General features: G+C 45.9%; 1 protein-coding gene across 1 annotated transcript in view; it reads left to right on the top strand.

The window, feature by feature from the left end:
• Positions 1 to 17,931, top strand: part of vnc (GNAT family N-acetyltransferase vnc) — a 129,714-nt gene that overhangs the window by 92,947 nt on the left and 18,836 nt on the right. The window contains exon 4 of the mRNA XM_070531427.1: positions 2,213 to 2,261. Within this exon, the coding sequence (XP_070387528.1) occupies positions 2,213 to 2,261 (49 nt within the window). The remainder of the gene's footprint in view (positions 1 to 2,212; positions 2,262 to 17,931) is intronic.

The following is a 17,931-nucleotide window of genomic DNA, read 5'->3' as shown; positions in this document are numbered from 1 at the left end:
GCTGTGTGCCGTAAGGCCGACGGCGATATGGCTGAGGTCAAACAAGGTTGGGCATGTACTGAAGGGGATCGCTGAGGATGCCTTAAACCTGCCCATGTGTAAAAAGTGAGAGACAGTGCAGGACATAAAAGTGTGCAAATGGTTTGAGTAGGCCAAGAGTCACCGCAATGCAACGCCATTTGCACATCTGCCGAACACAGCTGTGACATCCTCTTGTGATGACAGGCTAAGATCAGGCGACTTGACGCCGATAGTGCGGCAGGAACTTGAAGCCATGATGTCCCCTGCAGCCTTTTTTACCCGTCCCGGTGAGCCGAACAACTTGCCTGCACTACCACTTGTGCAAGCAAATATGTGAAGAACTCGATAATGTTGGAGTTTATTCTGTGTGTGCCGTTGTCACTTCACAGCTTTCTAATGCTCCTAATCAGTGGTATCCTGCACACCACCGAAATCCAGCCGAGTGGCGAACCGCGGACGATTGGCCAATCTATTGCCTGCCACCGTCTTGGCCATGTTGCTCACCATTGTAATAACTGTATTGTCTCCTTTCCTCTGCAACTGCCGTTCACCAGTTATCGCTCTGAGCAGAGCCTGTCTGGTTACCAGCCTCGTTTTGAACTGGAACAGCATAACGATGGCGCTCGTGTGCTTGGAACAGTGCCTCGTCGTAGTTCAGCCGTCACCAGTCCCATTCGCCACCAGCTCGTCATCCACTGACCCCAATGTAGCCCCAACGCCCATCTGGAAAACTGAGCGATGCAGCTGCTGGAGGTGCCGCTGCATTGATGACTCACAAAATCCTCGGATCACTTTGCCATCCTAACAGAACTTGATGGGTGTTGTAGTCTACGGCATTAGTGTCCCAGTACTCATTGACACTGGTGGCCACATATCCACGATGAGTGCCCAATTGCGCCGACGCCTGAACCCCACACCTGCTGCATCATGCACCCTCCGCGTCGCCAGCAGAGGAACGCCTATCATGCTTGGTATGTGTGGTGCTCATATTTGCATCGCGGAGCGCCTAACCATTGTTTTGTTTGCCATTTTGGAATAATGCCCTTACGACGGTGTACAAGGGCTAGATTTTGTGTAGTCTTATTCAGCCTTGTTTGACTGCATGTCTAGTGTTAAGCTGGAACTAACCCACGGCTGCTATTCCACAAGTCGTACAACCACTGTTATGCTCACCCGAAGACGTCCGCCTGTCGCCTCAAGCCACTTTGTACGCGTCATTTAATATCATTTCCACCTGTTCTTGATGGCATCTATGTGCTATTTCCCACCACGTATGCACCACATATATACAACGCATGACCACGTATGCTCTGAAGAGTCTGAATTTGTGAATAAACTCGTTTATAGTGAATGCTCTTTTCTATATTGGGCAGTGCAATAACAAACTTTCTAAAGTTGTGAGTACCAGGACGTGAAAATTGTTTGATATTAATGGTGAGAAGGCTGTAGATTATTCGCAAACTGTTAGATTCCCTGAATTTGACCCACTAATTTGATGTCCCGTTTCTTGGGACCTTTTAGGTATTATGAATTATAAATAAAAGATTTGATTCGGTTTCAAAAACCTAATCTGCATGCCCCTACCATTTTATAACTCTATTAGTCATGATATGGAGCTCGAAACATGCGCAAGAGACCGTACCTTTTCCATTTTCAGGGGGCACAAAAAAATATCTAAATGAAATTTTGATAAGCTAGAAACATTCAAAAATATAGAATACATGAATTTCATCTAGTTGTGATCTCCTTTGAAGATGTGTCTCCTTAGTGCAAATGAGTGTGACACTATTTTGGCAGAGTGTGTTTCATTACCCTGAGAAAAAGCGACAGCTGCAAATATGCTTCATATGGGATATAAAGCAGTGCACATAAAGCCAACAGATAAAATGACATGCGTGCTCTTTTATATCCCACAGGACAGATTGGTTACCAACTCGCTCAAGTTGTAGCTTTATTTAAAAAGTTTAATTCAAGCAGGATATACAATGCAAGATAGATGCATTTGAAACATGCGAAAAAGCTTCATTTGAACAGCCTGCATGTGCTTACAAATAAGGCTTGCATCATTGTCATGACCTTGCAGAAACTTGTACAGTTTGTGAAAGCTTTGAACCACCACTTTGCCTGCATGAACTGTTGCTCACTGCAACAATAGAAGGTTGTACGACACTACAGCCAAACTTATTTTCAGGGAAGAAGACTCTGACGAAAATGATCCTCATGGTCACATCACTTCTCTGGTGCGTAAACATGCCTTTCTATCGCTTTAGCAAAATAAGTGCTGAAACCATCAAACTGCAGTAGTGGCCATAGGCAACCTTAAATGTATTCAGTGGAAGCATTTGATAAGTACAACAGACTCATTAATTCAACTCTGGCTAATTCAATACAAACCAAAGGTCCTGGCCAGTGCCCATACATTTCTAGGGGCCAGAACTTTCATTTCCATCCTGAAATTGTCCCTCACTGGATAATTCCAACTTGACTGGTCGACAAAAACCAGTTGTGACCCCTGTTGTGACGCCAGTGGCTGCAGTCTTGGCTGCACTATGGCATGGTGAATGCGTACAAGACACATTATCTCCTGCCAGAAACACCTAGTTTCAGCCTGCCCTAAGAATATTTTCAAGTGAAAACGGCCACTCACAAAAAATAATTACTGTATTTACCCGATTCTAATGTGCACCTTATTTTTCAAGAAAATTGGTGCAAACATTGCCTGCGCTAGGAAACCATGTTTGCAACAGCTTAGCACCTGAGCCATTGTCATCACAATTGCCATCACAAGCTAGTGACACATGTAGGATGGTAACGACAGTGCACCACTGTGTCTTTATTTACAAAAGCCCATTCAAAAGACAAGCCATTTTACATGCTAAAGCAGTGGCAATAAAGTTGTGTCGCATGTTTTCGGCACTAGTCTAGCCCTGGGCTACCATCCTGTTTGTGATTGTTCTGGAGTCATTCTATTAATGTGGAATGAAGCATGCAGTGGACCATTCAAAGGACAATATGTTGTGGTTCTAGATGAAGTGCTGTCTGAGAGTGATAATGATGGACAATACAATTATTTCTGGCTTCATGTTTGACTCCGGATTTTCTGTGACATGGGTCCCTTAACGCTGTAGCGTTAATAAGCAGCATACTTGTTGTATAACTAACTCTGCTTTTCTTTTTTCTTATTTTTGCATTTGCCATTCCTGTGGTGGCATCAGCTCCATTTATAACAAACGTAAAATGTGACTGTCCTAGTGACGTGATTACAGCTAGTACTACTTGGCATATGCAGTGTTCTTAAAAATGTGGCCTTTCAGAACTATTGCAAACATAGCAATTTAGTGTTAATGTTAATAAATTTTTAACCAAAAGTATCTCTCATAATTTCCTGGTTCTATTATTGCGTTATTGTCTAATCACCAGGTTACTTATCTTAAATTACTAGTTCTATTATTCCATTTCTGCCTAATCATAGTTGCTTAGTTGTGTTTACGAAAGGGAAAAATTGTCATTCACCTGAATGTAGCACAAAAGCTACAAAGGAAACCTATACAGGTTTCTCGGAAAGCAAGCTTCGCAGTTGAGGAAAAAATCATCCTGGTCCGTAATTCAAACCAGGGACCTATGCCTTTCCAGTGCAGCCACTTTATCATCTGAGCTAACTAGGAGGCTAGTAGATTGCAGTGCAAGGCCGAATTAATCGTCAGCTCGAAGCACAGGGACTCTGAATGTGGTTTCATACTACATTCGCTTCGTGCTACATTCGGGTAGATGGAAGTGTTCCCTTTCATGAACCTTGTGGGATTCCACAGAACTGATTGCCATATTTAGTTGTTGAACATCTTGAAGGGGTAACAAAGACGATAACAGAAGGCAGGAACACACAAGACAGCGCTGAACTCACAACTAACTTTATTCGAAGGCATACATACACTTACGTACACAACCCATAGCCACGTGCTCTCCCGTCCATGGCGTCATTATCAGTGCGCAGGCAAAAAACACGCAAAACCATTTAATCTAATGCTACGTTATGAAGCGGCTTAAAAATTCAAATTCACTATCATGCAAGTTTATCGATGGCATGCTTACACAACGCGACCCTTTTTTTCTGATATAGAAGGCCTCAATAATCTCCCTCATAGTCTGATTTTTGTGCGTGAAAAGTATTGTGGTGTCTTTATAGATTGGAGTGCACCCATGCTCAGAGCAATGCCGCGCGACATGCGAGTAGGCATTACCAGTTAGTGAGCGCCTATGTTCAGATAATCTAATATTGAGGCAGCGACCTGTTTGACCGATGTATACGTGACCGCAGGAAAATGGAAGTTCGTAAACAACTCCCATTCTACAGTGCACAAACGGGGAAGTATGCTTAACAGTACAGCCTTTCCCAGCATGAGTGGAGGCAGCCTGGGCCAATTTCCTATCGATTTTACCAGAAATTTTGATCGACTTGTTAGGGGCGGAAAAAACAACCTTTATATCAAATCTGCCTGCTACATTCCTGAGATTATGTGATAGTTTATGTACATATGGAATTACAACCAGTTTTTTCTTCTTGTCGGCAGGCTCTGGATTATTCATTCTTGCGGGTGCTCCTAGTTTTACATGTCTGACAAGCTTCTGTACTGTCATGCGGATAGCATCCTCTCGAAAACCTGCCGCTCTCAAATGTTCCAGTTGTGTTAACCCTTAGACGTCTTGTGAAAACACGATTTAGAGAGTGCGGAAAAAAGAACCAAAAACGCAATGCCGTTTTTTACCACCTTGGAATGTGCAGAGTGAAAATTTAAGAGTGGTTTTTCTGACCTTGGGCAATACATCCAGCACACATGCGTATCAGTTAGCTTGAGCCTAGTATCTAAAAATTGTAGTTCATTCTTATCCGGACTTCATGTGTGAAAACTAACCCTGAGCCACATTTGTGGAATATTTGAAGTACATTATTTTTTTAGGTATGTTATTGCGTTCACTCTGTTACACAGTTGTGTTTATTTCATTTGTATCATCGGTAGCTGTTTTTTTTTTAAATCTTAATCTGAACACCCACTATGAAGGAAAGAAAAAAGAAAAACTAAGACGGAGCGTCACATGGCACTCTTGAAGCCTTGTCAAAAAAATGTAAATATTGCAGGCATTTATTAAGCTATTCTTTGTCATCTGTACATGATCATCATAATGTGAGGTTCACATGGGGTGCTTCTTCATCATCGCTTGTGGGGTTTTCTCTTAAGTGTGATCCATGTTTCGGGTGTGGTCTCTTCGCTGCATCTTCGACGCGTAATAAACGTCGTGATAACTGCTGCGTCACAAGTGGTGGAGTGTGCTCTTCGGTCCTCCGTCATCTGACTCCCCGCTCAACTTCCTGGAGCTTCGATCAGGTCGCAGATTGTGCCAGCTGTCCGACAGCATGTTGCAGGACGAGCCAGCAGGCACTTCTACTTCAACCATCTTGGCCTTGGCTACCCCAGCCTCTTCGTATTGGATTGTCAGTGGGCACCAGCGTGATCCCCATCTGTTTGCTGGACTTCATGGTGAAGACGTCGAGGATTGGCTGGACGACTACGACCGAGTGAGTTCGGCTAACCATTGGGACGATACGTCCAAGCTATGTCACGTCACCTTTTATCTCACAGGAGCAGCCAAGACTTGGTTTTACGACCATGAGGTTGATTTCAGGAACTGGGGTGCTTTCAAGCAGCATCTCCGCCAAATCTTTGGCACACCGGCCGTTCATTCCGCCCTTGAAAAAAAGACGCTCGACACTCTCAAGCAACAATTCGGGAAATCTTATATGTCGTACATCGAGGATGTGCTTGCTCTTTGTCGACGCGTGAACGTGGCCTTGACCGAATCAGACAGGGTTCGCCACATCCTCAAAAGCATCGCAGCTATTGCTTTCAATGCTTTGCCCATCAAGAATCCTGCTACCATCGCTGATATCGCTACTACTTGCCAGCATCTTGACGAACTCGAATCATTACGGTTGCTGCCAGACACCGCTGCAAACACTACCGCCGACGACCCTACGTTACGAGCAATGATCTGCACAATAATTCGAGAAGTGCTACAGTATTCCGGCTTCGCCGCAGGGCCTATGCCTTCTCATGACTCGGATACCAATCTGTGAGATGTTGTCAACGAGGAATTGGCGTCCACGTCTGGTGCAGTGTACATGGACTCTCCAACCACTAGGGCCCCACCAACGTACGTACAAGTAACCGCAGTTAATCCAGTCATCATACCACCGATGCCCCCAAAACCAACGCCGGCCCACATGGCTTCCGTGACTACCAGTGCATCTACCCAAGCCAGCTATCCACAGTGGCGTCCTCGTCGTCCCATCTGCTGCTACTGCGGCTATCGTGGCCGCATAGCACATTTTTGCCGCAAGCACCAGCAAGACGAGCGTCGCGGATATGACGTATACGAACGGGATGACTTTTTGCCAGGAGCTACTTTCCATCGTCTAGGGAGCCTACATGACCAATGCCGCCCTTGTGCTTCACCGCGTGGCCGCTCTCCATTGCCTAGCATCCGAGACGGCTCTGACAGACCGTCCTGCGAGACGCTGTTCGCTGTCACCCCTTCGTCGCTCTACGTCCCCACTTAGGCCTGCTTCTCAATTCGCTGAGCATCATCCGGAAAACTAAATTATGCAGCTTTTGGAGGAAAAGCTGCATGGAACGACAGGACAGAAATTCCTCCATCGCGTCCATGCAATATGATATTGGTTGTAGTAGAAGGTGTACAAGGGGAAGCTTTGATAGATACTGGTGCTAGTGTTTCAGTTATTCACCGTGACTAGTGTTCGCGACTCCGGGAAGTTACGACCTCCTATGATGGACCTACGCTACTTGCTGCTCAAGGGGCCACCATTCAACCTACTGCAACGTGCACTGCTTGCATTTCCATCGATGGACTTCTGCATTACGTAGAATTTGCAGTGCTAAGTTCGTGTGCCCAGCAGCTCATATTGGGATTCGATTTTCTTTCTACGGCCTCCGCCTCCATCTGCTGCGGGCAGCGCATTCTCCACATGACCGACACGACCTATTCACTTCATGCAGATGACGCATCACTTCACTTGCTTGCAGCAAAAGATACTGCGTTACCACCTCGCCATCAAAGCATTGTTACTATCACGTCTTATGTTATTGACTGCGGCGACATGCTCATATTATGATCTGCACGCTGTCTTGCAAGAGGGATAGCCTTTGCATCAGGGCAGGTTTGGTTTGATCATGGCTCTGCATTTCTCTGCGCTACAAACCCGACATCCAAAATGATTATCATCCCTAAAGGCACTACATTGGCTTGCGCCACTGAATTGGAGTCTATCTCTGTTGTTTCCTTTAAAGCAGCTTCCTCTGAAGTTCCTTCTATTGGACGAACCGCATCTCCATCAGCTCTTGCAGCTGCCATGGGTTCTGACCTGACACCTTCACAGTCACAACAGTCGCTTGCTTTGCTCCAAAAACAGGAAGCTTCGTTTGACGCGCATTCAGTTCGTTGGGTAAGTTTTCCATTACCACACGTCGGATGGAGACAGATGGTACATCCATCGTGCGCCGTCTACCGTATCGCGTATCACTGGCCGAGAGGAAAGTCGTTGACGAGAACGTCACTGATATGCTCCAACGGAATATAATACACCCCTCTACTAGCCCTTGGTCATCCCCTGTTGTTTTGGTTTGCAAGAAAAGATGGCTCCGTTCGATTTGTGTCGTCTACCGAGCACTTAACAAGATCACACGCAAGGATGTATACCCTATGCACCGAATAGATAATGCCTTGGATTCCCTGCAGGGTGCCGAGTACTTCTCGACTCTTGATCTGCGTTCTGGCTACTGGTAGATACCTATGCATGAGGGCAATAAAGAGAAAATAGCGTTTTCGACACCAGATGGGCTGTGCGAGTTTAATGTCATGCCATTTGGCCTCTGCAATTCGCCCGCAACATTTGAGTGCATGATTGACACCATTCTTTGTGGCCTTAAGTGGAAGACTCGCTTGTGCTATCTGGATGGTATTGTTGTTTTCTCGTCAACCTTCTCTCAGCACCTGAAATGTCTGGATGAAGTTCTCATGTGCCTTGCCAACGCTGGACTTCAGCTAAGCACCAAGAAATGCCATTTTGCGAGCAAGACAAGATATTAGGTCACATTGTGAGCAAAGACGGCATTCTTCCTGATCCTGACAAGGTTTTGGCAGTTTGGCACTTCCCTCGTCCCTAAAAGACCAAAGATTTGTGTAGTTTCCTAGGCCTCGCTTCCTATTTTCGCTGATTCATACGAGACCTCGCCTCAATAGCATCACCTCTGCACAAACTACTGGGTTCTAATGTTTCCTTTGTGTGGTCTACCGAATGTGAATCAGCGTTCGCCCATCTGAAGCGCGCTCTCACATCTGAACCAGTACTTTGCCATTTTGATGAAGCTGCTCCTACCCTCCTGCATACGAATGCTAGTGGTCACGGCATTGGTGGCATTCTCCTACAGCGAGACAGCACTTTAGCTGAGAGAGTCGTCGCGTATGCAAGTTGCATTCTGACAAATGCCGAAAAGAATTACACCATCACGGAGCAGGAATGCCTAGCTATCGTTTGGTCTGTGCAGAAGTTTCGATCTTATTTTCACGGCCACCATTTTACCATCGTTACAGACCATCATGCATTATGCTGGCTTTCCACGCTGAAGAACTTGTCTGGACAACTTGGTCGGTGGATTCTTCATCTGCAAGAATGTGACTTTACTATTACCTACAAGTGTGGTAAAAAATACCAGGATGCAGACGTGCTTTCTCGCTGTCCGCTTCCTACGACACCATACAATGGACCTCCAACTACCTTTCATGACAAGCTTTCGCACGATCCCTCTTCACATGCTTTCTTGTTGGCCACTGTAGATGAGATGCCTCCACATGACAACAGATTCTTCCAATCTCATCAACTTGCCGACTCTTACTGTCAGCGCATCGTAGACCACCTTCAAGGAGCTTCGCGCCCGCCTAACGCCCGCCTTTGTCGACAGCTGACACAATTTAAGATCGACAACCGCGTCCTGTGCCGCCACCTTTATCACCCTGATGGTCAACGCTGGGTTCCTGTCCTGCCACACTCTCTACGTGCTCATGTCCTTAAGGCTTTTCATGACGGCAAGACTGCTGGTCACCTTGGTTTCCAGAAAACCTATGGCTGCATCAAAGGTCACTTCTACTGGCCTGGCTTGTCCGCCAGTGTAGCAAGGTATGTCGCTTCCTGCACCCTACGTCAGCGTCGAAAGCTCCCTACATCAGCTCCAAGCGGACAACTGCAACCGGTTCCGTGTCCACTGCAACCATTTGAAGCCGTTGGCATTGACCTGTAAGGTCCTCTTCCTGTGGCTCTCACCGGTAAACGATGGATTGTGACAGCCGTTGACCACTTGACACGCTGCGTCGAAACAGCCCGTGTGAGTTCTGCCTCAGCTTCTGAAGTTGCTGCATTCATACTTCACGCCTTAATACTGCGTCATGGTGCTCCTTGCATCCTCCTGAGCAACCGTGGAAAAGCATTCCTCTGGCAACTCGTAGACGTTACCATCTGCAAACTAAGCGCCTAACAGAGCGATTTCATCGCACGCTGTCAGACATGCTAGCCATGTACGTCGAACTGGATCACAGAAACTGGGACGCAATTTTGCCATTCGTGACTTTTGCGTATAATACCTCCGTTCAACACATGACCGGTTACTCGCCATTCTACCTTGTCTATGGTCATTCACCCTCTTCTTGTCTTGATGTCTCATTGTTCGCGCCACCTGCCAATCGACGTCCGTCCTGTGAAGAATACGTGTCCTGCATTCTGCGTTGTCGCCAGCTCGCCTGCATCAACACTGAAGCACGGCAACAGGACTGCAAGCAGCTTTACGACGCCTCTTGTCGTGTCGTGTGCTTCCGCCCTGGTGAGAAAGTGCTACTCTAGGCACCAGTTCGTACTCCTGGCTTGTGTGAGAAGTTTCAGCTTTAGTTCATTGGCCCCTACAAAGTCTTGGAGCAGACTTCTCCGGTTAAATATTGCGTGGCAAATGTTATTGTTCCAAATGACCGCCGCTGCCGCGCTGCTGAGGTTGTTTACGTTTCCTGTATGAAGCCTTTTGCGAGGCATTCACCACCCCTTAGAATTGCTGCCAGGATGGCCGCTCTTGTGCGAGGGGGACATTAGTGTGGGCATTTATTAAGCTATTCTTTATCATCTGTACATGATCATCATCATCATGTGGGGTTCACATGGGGTTCACATGGGGTTCTTCATCATCGCTTGTAGGATTTTCTCTGAAGTGTGATCCGTGTTTTGGGCGTGGTCGCTTCGCCGCATCTCCGACGTGTAAGAAACGTGATAACTGCCGCGTCACAATATGTAGACCCTCGGTCATGGGATGGGCAAGCCTGTCAACCATGGTTGCGTCTGCTGTGGTGGTTTCATCTCGCCTCTACTTAGGTGCAAATGCAGCGTGATGAAAATAGGGACTGCAGTCCATGGTGCAATGCGGCTTGTATAATGAACCTTGAGTGTTCTGCATGAGCTTCAAGGCACTGCATGGGCTCAGTGGTGACTCTACTGAGCGTGGTGGTAAGCTGAAGTGACGCCTTGGAAATTCTATGGTTGTGCGCCAGGTGTCCTAGCCTTCCTCCATACTTCAAGGCAGCACATTAGAAGCGAAGTGCTAGGCTGCATAATACTGCCTATTCTTTCCTCTGTGCCTATGGTTGTGACAGTGGGTGCCACTAAAAGTTACCATGAGCCAAACAATTCTTTGAATGGTTTGGCAACCATGGAGGACCGAGCCAACACACAGATAAGCTCCGGAGAGGAGGCTGACGTCATGCTCCTTTCTATACTCTTATCTCACAAGTACCTTGCAGCTCTGCTGAAGGTACCAGGAGTGCACTGGCAATCTCATTGTGCCATGTGATATAGTTCTGGATGTAACTGTCTGATTATTGGTGGGACTGGAGAGCTTTATTTTTGCTTGGTACGCGATACATTCCAGCGATGCGTGACTTCCAGCTATGCGTGTCGTATGCGTCGAAATAACTGTTGCATTTACCACCAGTAACTGTAATAGCCACCCTAACCGCGATTACATAGCAATATGGCAACACCTACGCAACCCAGACCGCCCACTTGAGTCCGAATTTGAGCTTGTTACTGCCTCTCTGCCCTGAAAGCGTGAAATAAATGGTTAAATCAATCATCACTTAGTGCCGTCATACGCTGAGGGCTAAGCGCCAGTTATGTTTTGTCGTTGTTATTGAGATACAATGTTTGTTTTGGAGCTGCTAGGACTACAGAGGATGAGCAAAACGTGAACAAGGTGAATGCAGGAGCCAACGTTTCGACAAGTGGACTTGTCTTCTTCAAGGCGACATATGCTTTCCTCGCCACAGTATATATAGGTGGGGTTCTTCTAAAGGGGAGAGGGTGTGAGGCGAGAGGGCATGGAAACGAGGGAAGATGTGTTAGCGTGTCGAATCAAAAGTAAAGGAACCCTGTGTACAAGGTCAAAGTGAGGGCACCCCCCCTTCCCTCTGGTCTCAACACACGCGCGTTAGCCGGCGTGTCAAGGGCGTCTGACATGCTGCCTGGAAAAGAAAAAATAAAGGGGGGGGGGAGGAATGGAAAAGAAAAAAGAAAAAAAGGGGGGGGGGATAGGCCAGAACTCCAACTAAGTGTTGTTGCCTATAGCTTGAAGTTTAGCATAGCGAATAGATTCTAAAGCTCCCTTTGAAATGTTTATGCCTATTGGTTGCAATGTCTTGAACTTATGGATAAGGTATGATTCTCTGTATTTTCTTTCTCATTCAGAATGGAAATTTGACTGTAAGATGTAGAGTTTAAGTTCATCAAAGTTATGACCTGGTTGGTTGAAATGCTCGGCGACGGCTTTGGGAAGCTTTTTAGCTGTGTCCGCGCGATGTCCATTTAATCTGACGTTCATTGATTGTCCTGTTTCACCGATATATTGTTTCTTACAGAAGGAACATTCAAGCATATAAATCACATTCGAACTTGTGCAAGTGAAGCTAACTTTGACTTCATGTGTATAACTATTTGCGGTGCTTTAAATTTAATGTCACTTTGAAGGTGCCTGCAGGTTTTGCACCTAGGGCAACAACATGCTTTTATTACGGGGGAATGCTGCTGGCTGACTTTTGCGTGCACTAACATGTCTTTAATGTTCTTGTTTCGGCGATAGGTAACCCTGGGTACAGCCGGGAACGCTTTTCGCAGACGCTCGTTACTTGATAATATCGGGTGATATTTTCTTAGGATGTTGTTTATGTTTGGGAGTGCATTAGAATATTTTGTTCTAAAGGCCGGCGGTCTGTCAGATTCTAATGTGGGCTGTCTCTTCGCCATTTCGGACTGTCTCTCCAATCTTGACGCAGCATCATAAGCTCTATCGAGAGCAACTTGGGGATAGTTCCTTTCTGCTAGCGTTGATTTAAGGTCATTTAGGTGGTCGATATAATCGTGGTCTTTGCTGCAGATTCTTCTTATACGTTTTGCTTGTCCGACAAAAATTCCTTGCTTGCAATGTCGCGGGTGATGACTGTTGTAGTCTAAATATTGCTGGCTATCTGTAGGCTTCCGGTAGAGTATCGTTCTCAGTTTTCCGTTTTCTATGCAGACCGTCGTGTCCAGGAAGTTGAGCTGACTAGGAGAGTGGTGAGCAGTAAATTTAATACTCCGGTGAAAGTGATTGAAATGGCTAATTAAGTCGGTTAAGTCGCTTGTGCCGTGTTCCCATATTATAAATATGTCGTCAATGTAACGAAGATAGATGTGGGGTTTTAAAGGGTACGATTTCAGCAGGTCTGCTTCGAGCTGTCCCATGAAAATGTTTGCATACGTGGGAGCGACTGGCGTACCCATGCTAGTGCTGAAAATTTGCAGGTAGTGTATAGAATCGAATTCGAAATAGTTGAGCGTGAGAACTAACTTTAGGAGCGATAAGTAAACTTCAGGAGCGTGTGCTTGGGGATTGATTGCGAGGGATCTAGAAACGGCTTCAATTCCTTCACTCATGTGAATGTTGGTGTAAAGGGCAGAAACATCCAGAGTGACTAGAATAGCACGGTCGGAAAGGATATGGTTGGTGTTGATGCCGTCGATAATTCGAAGGAAGTGCGGCGTGTCTTGAACGAAAGATGGGAGGGTGGTCGGTATGTTTGACAGGTGGTGATTTAAGAATTTAGATAGTGACTCAGTAGGTGCGTTGTTACTAGACACAATAGGCCGGCCTGGGATTTCTGCTGTAAATATTTCTTCAACCGGAACTTTATGTATTTTAGGAAGAAGATAAAAGCGGCCTGCTGTATTGTTCTTGGGCATCATGAAGCGATATTCAGATTGCGTGATTAGTTCCCTGGACAGGAGCTCCGCTGTTGTGCTTAACACAATATTGCTGTAATCTAAAGTTGGGTTAGAGGCAAGTTTTCTGTAATGGGTGTGGTTGCTCAATTGTTTAGAGGTCTCATTCTTGTACTTTTCTATAGGCCAGATTACGATACTGCCGCCTTTGTCTGCTGGTTTTATTACAATATCATTCCTTTTTGCAAGTTCTTTAAGGATTTGGTGTTGAGCGGGGGTCAAATTTTTGCGTTTCCGGCAATGCCGCGTTGACTCTAGGATTTCCTTTGATATCAGTATTAAGTATAAATCGAGGTCTGGGCACTGTTCGGTTTCCGGTGTCCACGTGCTAGGTGGTCTAAGAGAGTCTCTATCTTCTTTTCCTACATCTGGTCTACCGAAAAAGAACTCCTTGATGCGCATGCGTCGTGAAAACTCTGTTATATCTTTGTGGAGTTCGTATTCGTTTCCTGCATTGTTCGTCGGACAAAACGTTAGACCACGTTTCAGGAGATCAACTTCTTCGGGGCTTAGACTCTGGGATATGTCTACTACATTGCTGCAGTGCTCTGGATGCTCACCTGTAGGGCTGTCGGTGGAGCTACGTGCTGCAGGGGTTACATTACTTTCTTTGGGTGGATCTGCAGCTTTAATATCTTTGCGCTGGTATTTATCTAGTAATTTTTCCTCCTTAGTTTGGACGAATTGTTTAAGTTCTCTTCTTTCCGTTTCAGTTAACTTTATGCTGTCGAGTTGATCAGATATTATCATAAGTTGACCTTTACAGTGTTCTTCGAGAATGTCGATAAGGGAGAGCGATGCATTTTCTAGGACAGCATTCCACTATAATAATAGCCTGGAGGGTAAAGAACCAAGGGCGCATCTAACCTTAATTTTGAGACCTTTTGGGATTTTCCTCTGTTTAATGCAGTTAGTGTAAGTTTTTAGGTGAAATCTGTAATTTGTTTGTTTCACGACGAGTTTGCGGGATTGGAGGAAAGGGCAAGATTTGTTGTTGCGTGTGCTATCCCTAGTGCGTGATAGTCATTTCTGTTTGGTTCGGGCAGACCTCCGGGGCGAAAAATCTTCAGGTGGTGTCTTTTTACGCTTAATTTTCTTGTCGAGGCCTGCACCGATGTCTGTCTGCGTATCGGTTTGCTTGTTAGTGTATGTAGCTGTTTGCGTGAAGGCTTCGCGGGTGGTTGTGGGCTTCTGTATGCGCGGATGTTGTAGAGGTGGTGTTGGTTCCACGTCCACCGTTTGTGTAGATGTTTATTGGGTTCTAGCTTCGGTGGAACGTGTGTGCGAGCTGGTGTTGAAAATTTCAGGCGTGTTCCTGTGTTGAAGCTAACTGGGACGCAGGATTTATATGCGTTGTAGGTTGCGTCAATTTAAAGGAGTTCTGAGCCTGTACTTGGATGTTGTTAGCCATTACGTTGACGCCAAAAAATTTGGGGTGAAGTCCGTCCCGGGCGAGCAGAATGTCGGGGTCCTGCTGTATTTCAGCGTGGTGGATGACGTCGACGTTTTCGTATTGGTTTCCAATGTCAAGAAGAAAATCATTGAGCTTACGTGTCCCTAGTGCGGGAGCTGGGAGTGTCGCTGATTGTTGAATAAGTGGCCTGTGTTTGTTTCCGGTCCTGGGAAGTACTGTTGTCAAGGTGATTTCTGCGTTTGGTCTGTTTGTGTGCAAATCGTTTATGAGCGTTTTCATGGCCTCAACTGTGTTGTCACCGGTGTCGTGGTTAAGGTCATTAGTCCCGCAGTGAATGAAGAAATGTGTGATGTGCTGTGGTGCTGCAGCATTGAGGTCTCGGATGGTGTGTGTTGTGGCGTCGCTCTTAAAGCTAATGTATGGTGAGTGTTGGCCTGGTGGGAAGTGTTCGTGCATGCACTTGTAGTGACTGTCTCCAATTAGTGCTACGTGTGAAAAGGAAAGCAGAGGGCGCTTACCTTGTTCCTTCATCTTCCGTCGGTAGAAATCCAGAGAAAAGACGGGGAATGCGGGAGATGCAAATTCAAGACGATGAGCAAAACGTGAACAAGGTGAATGCAGGAGCCAACGTTTCGACAAGTGGACTTCTATCGAGAGCAACTTGGGGATAGTTCCTAACGTATAACGTATATGATGTATAACGTATAAACGTATAAGAAGAATCTGCAGCGAAGACCACGATTATATCGACCACCTAAATTACCTTAAATCAACGCTAGCAGAAAGGAACTATCCCCAAGTTGCTCTCGATAGAGCTTATGATGCTGCGTCAAGATTGGAGAGACAGTCCGAAATGGCGAAGAGACAGCCCACATTAGAATCTGACAGACCACCGGCCTTTATAACAAAATATTCTAATGCACTCCCAAACATAAACAACATCCTTAGAAAATATCACCCGATATTATCAAGTATCGAGTGTCTGCGAAAAGCGTTCCCGGCTGTACATAGGGTTACCTATCGCCGAAACAAGAACATTAAAGACATGTTAGTGCACGCAAAAGTCAGCCAGCAGCATTCCCCCGTAATAAAAGCATGTTGTTACCCTAGGTGCAAAACCTGCAGGCACCTTCAATGTGACATTAAAATTAAAAGCACCGCAAATATTTATACACATGAAGTCAAATGTAGTTTCACTTGCACAAGTTCGGATGTGATTTATATGCTTGAATGTTCCTTCTGTAAGAAACAATATATCGGTGAAACAGGACGATCAATGAACGTCAGATTAAATGGACATCGCGCGGACACAGCTAAAAAGCTTCCCGAAGCCATCGCCGAGCATTTCAACCAACCAGGTCATAACCTTGATGAACTTAAACTCTACATCTTACAGTCCAATTTTCATTCTGAACGAGAAAGAAAATACAGAGAATCATACCTTATCCATAAGTTCGACATTGCAACCAATAGGCATAAACGTTTCAAAGGGAGCTTTAGAATCTATTCGCTATGCTAAACTTCAAGCTATAGGCAACAACACTTAGTTGGAGTTCTTGGCCTATCTCCCCCCCCCCCCTTTTTTTCTTTTCCAGGCGGCGTGTCAGACGCCCTGGACCCGCCGGCTAACGCGCGTGTTGACAGACCGGGGGGGGGGGGGGGGGTTCGTGTGCCCTGACTTTGACCTTGTACACAGGGTTCCTTTACTTTTGATTCGACAGGCTAACACATTTTCCCTCGTTTCTGCGTCCTCCCGCCTCACACCCTCTCTTCTTTAGAAGAACCCCACCTATATATACTGTGGTGAGGAAAGCATATGTCGCATTGAAGAAGGCAAGTCCACTTGTCGAAATGTTGGCTCCTGCATTCACCTTGTTCACGTTTTGCTCATCGTCTTGAATTTCCATCTCCCGCATTCCCCGTTTTTTCTCTAGGACTACAGAGGTAGTGCCTAGCCGTAAAAGTGGTTTCATTTTCAGTGAGCAGATGGCGCCACAGCGTTAACACTGGTAATGCGTTGATGATGTGAAATGCTATAAAGGTCTAATTGTTCACTGCATCCTTAATTTACTATGCCGCTCTGGTATGGGAAGTGATGACGGTGGCGAGCAAACGCCAAGTAGAGGGCTAGCATACGATGCAGCACGGGTGAACATCTACAAGGACATTCGTCATTACTGCTGGCTCAAGATTCTGCAAGGAACTGCTGAGAAAGTGTATAGATGAAGCAGAGCCCCTCTGTTGCATTGAAGTTGAAGCTGCTCAGCTTATTGTTACAATGCCAAACGATTTGTTCCATCAATCCACCAACCATGGAGGATAGCAGAGCAGATGCTGTGGCGTGCGGATGAACACATTTTTACGGGTGTTCGGCCTTCTTATTGGCTAAAATGTCCTGTAGCTTCCACAGTGCTACAAGGAACTACTGAGATATATTTTGAAGGGGCAGCGCAAGACGACGAAGACAAAAGGCATGAAGCACATGGGACAGCCAGCCTTTTGTCTTTGTCGTCTGGCACTGCAGCCCCTTCAAGATGTTCAACCAGTACAAACCTGCCCAAATGTCGATTCTTCTACTGAGATGTAGTTTTTTTCCTTCCTCCACAATACCCACACCTACAACCTATTGTTTATTCAATTTGTTTACCCTCAGGGCTTACAGAAAGCAGTAATAATTCTCTCCACCTTGCGGGTTTCCACAGAACTATTACGTCAAAACTCTTGCCTGTGCTTTGAGTTGTCAACAAATTCAACTTCGCCCTACCATCTGGTGACTGCCTGGTTAGCTCAGATTGTAGAGCGGCTGCTCTGGAAAGGCGGTGGTCCCGGGTTCGTGTCCTGGACCAGGATGAATTTTTCTTCTACTCTGAGGCTTTTCTTTCGAGGAACCCGTATGGGTTTCCTTTGTAGCAAATGCTACGGACGGGTGGATGTCTGATTTTCTCTTTATTAATTAGAAAGCTGTATATTTATTTATTCATTTCTTATTTGCTACATACTCTAGTTTGTATCATAGGTTAGTGAGGGCTAGGAGCCACCTCAATTTGAACAGAGAAATAATAAAATTGGTGAAGAAGAA

Source organism: Dermacentor albipictus, chromosome 1 (assembly GCF_038994185.2).
Source record: "Dermacentor albipictus isolate Rhodes 1998 colony chromosome 1, USDA_Dalb.pri_finalv2, whole genome shotgun sequence".
NCBI classification, from domain to species: domain Eukaryota; kingdom Metazoa; phylum Arthropoda; class Arachnida; order Ixodida; family Ixodidae; genus Dermacentor; species Dermacentor albipictus.
The sequence above is the reverse complement of the archived record's forward strand: the minus strand, read 5'-3'. Positions and strand labels throughout refer to the sequence as shown.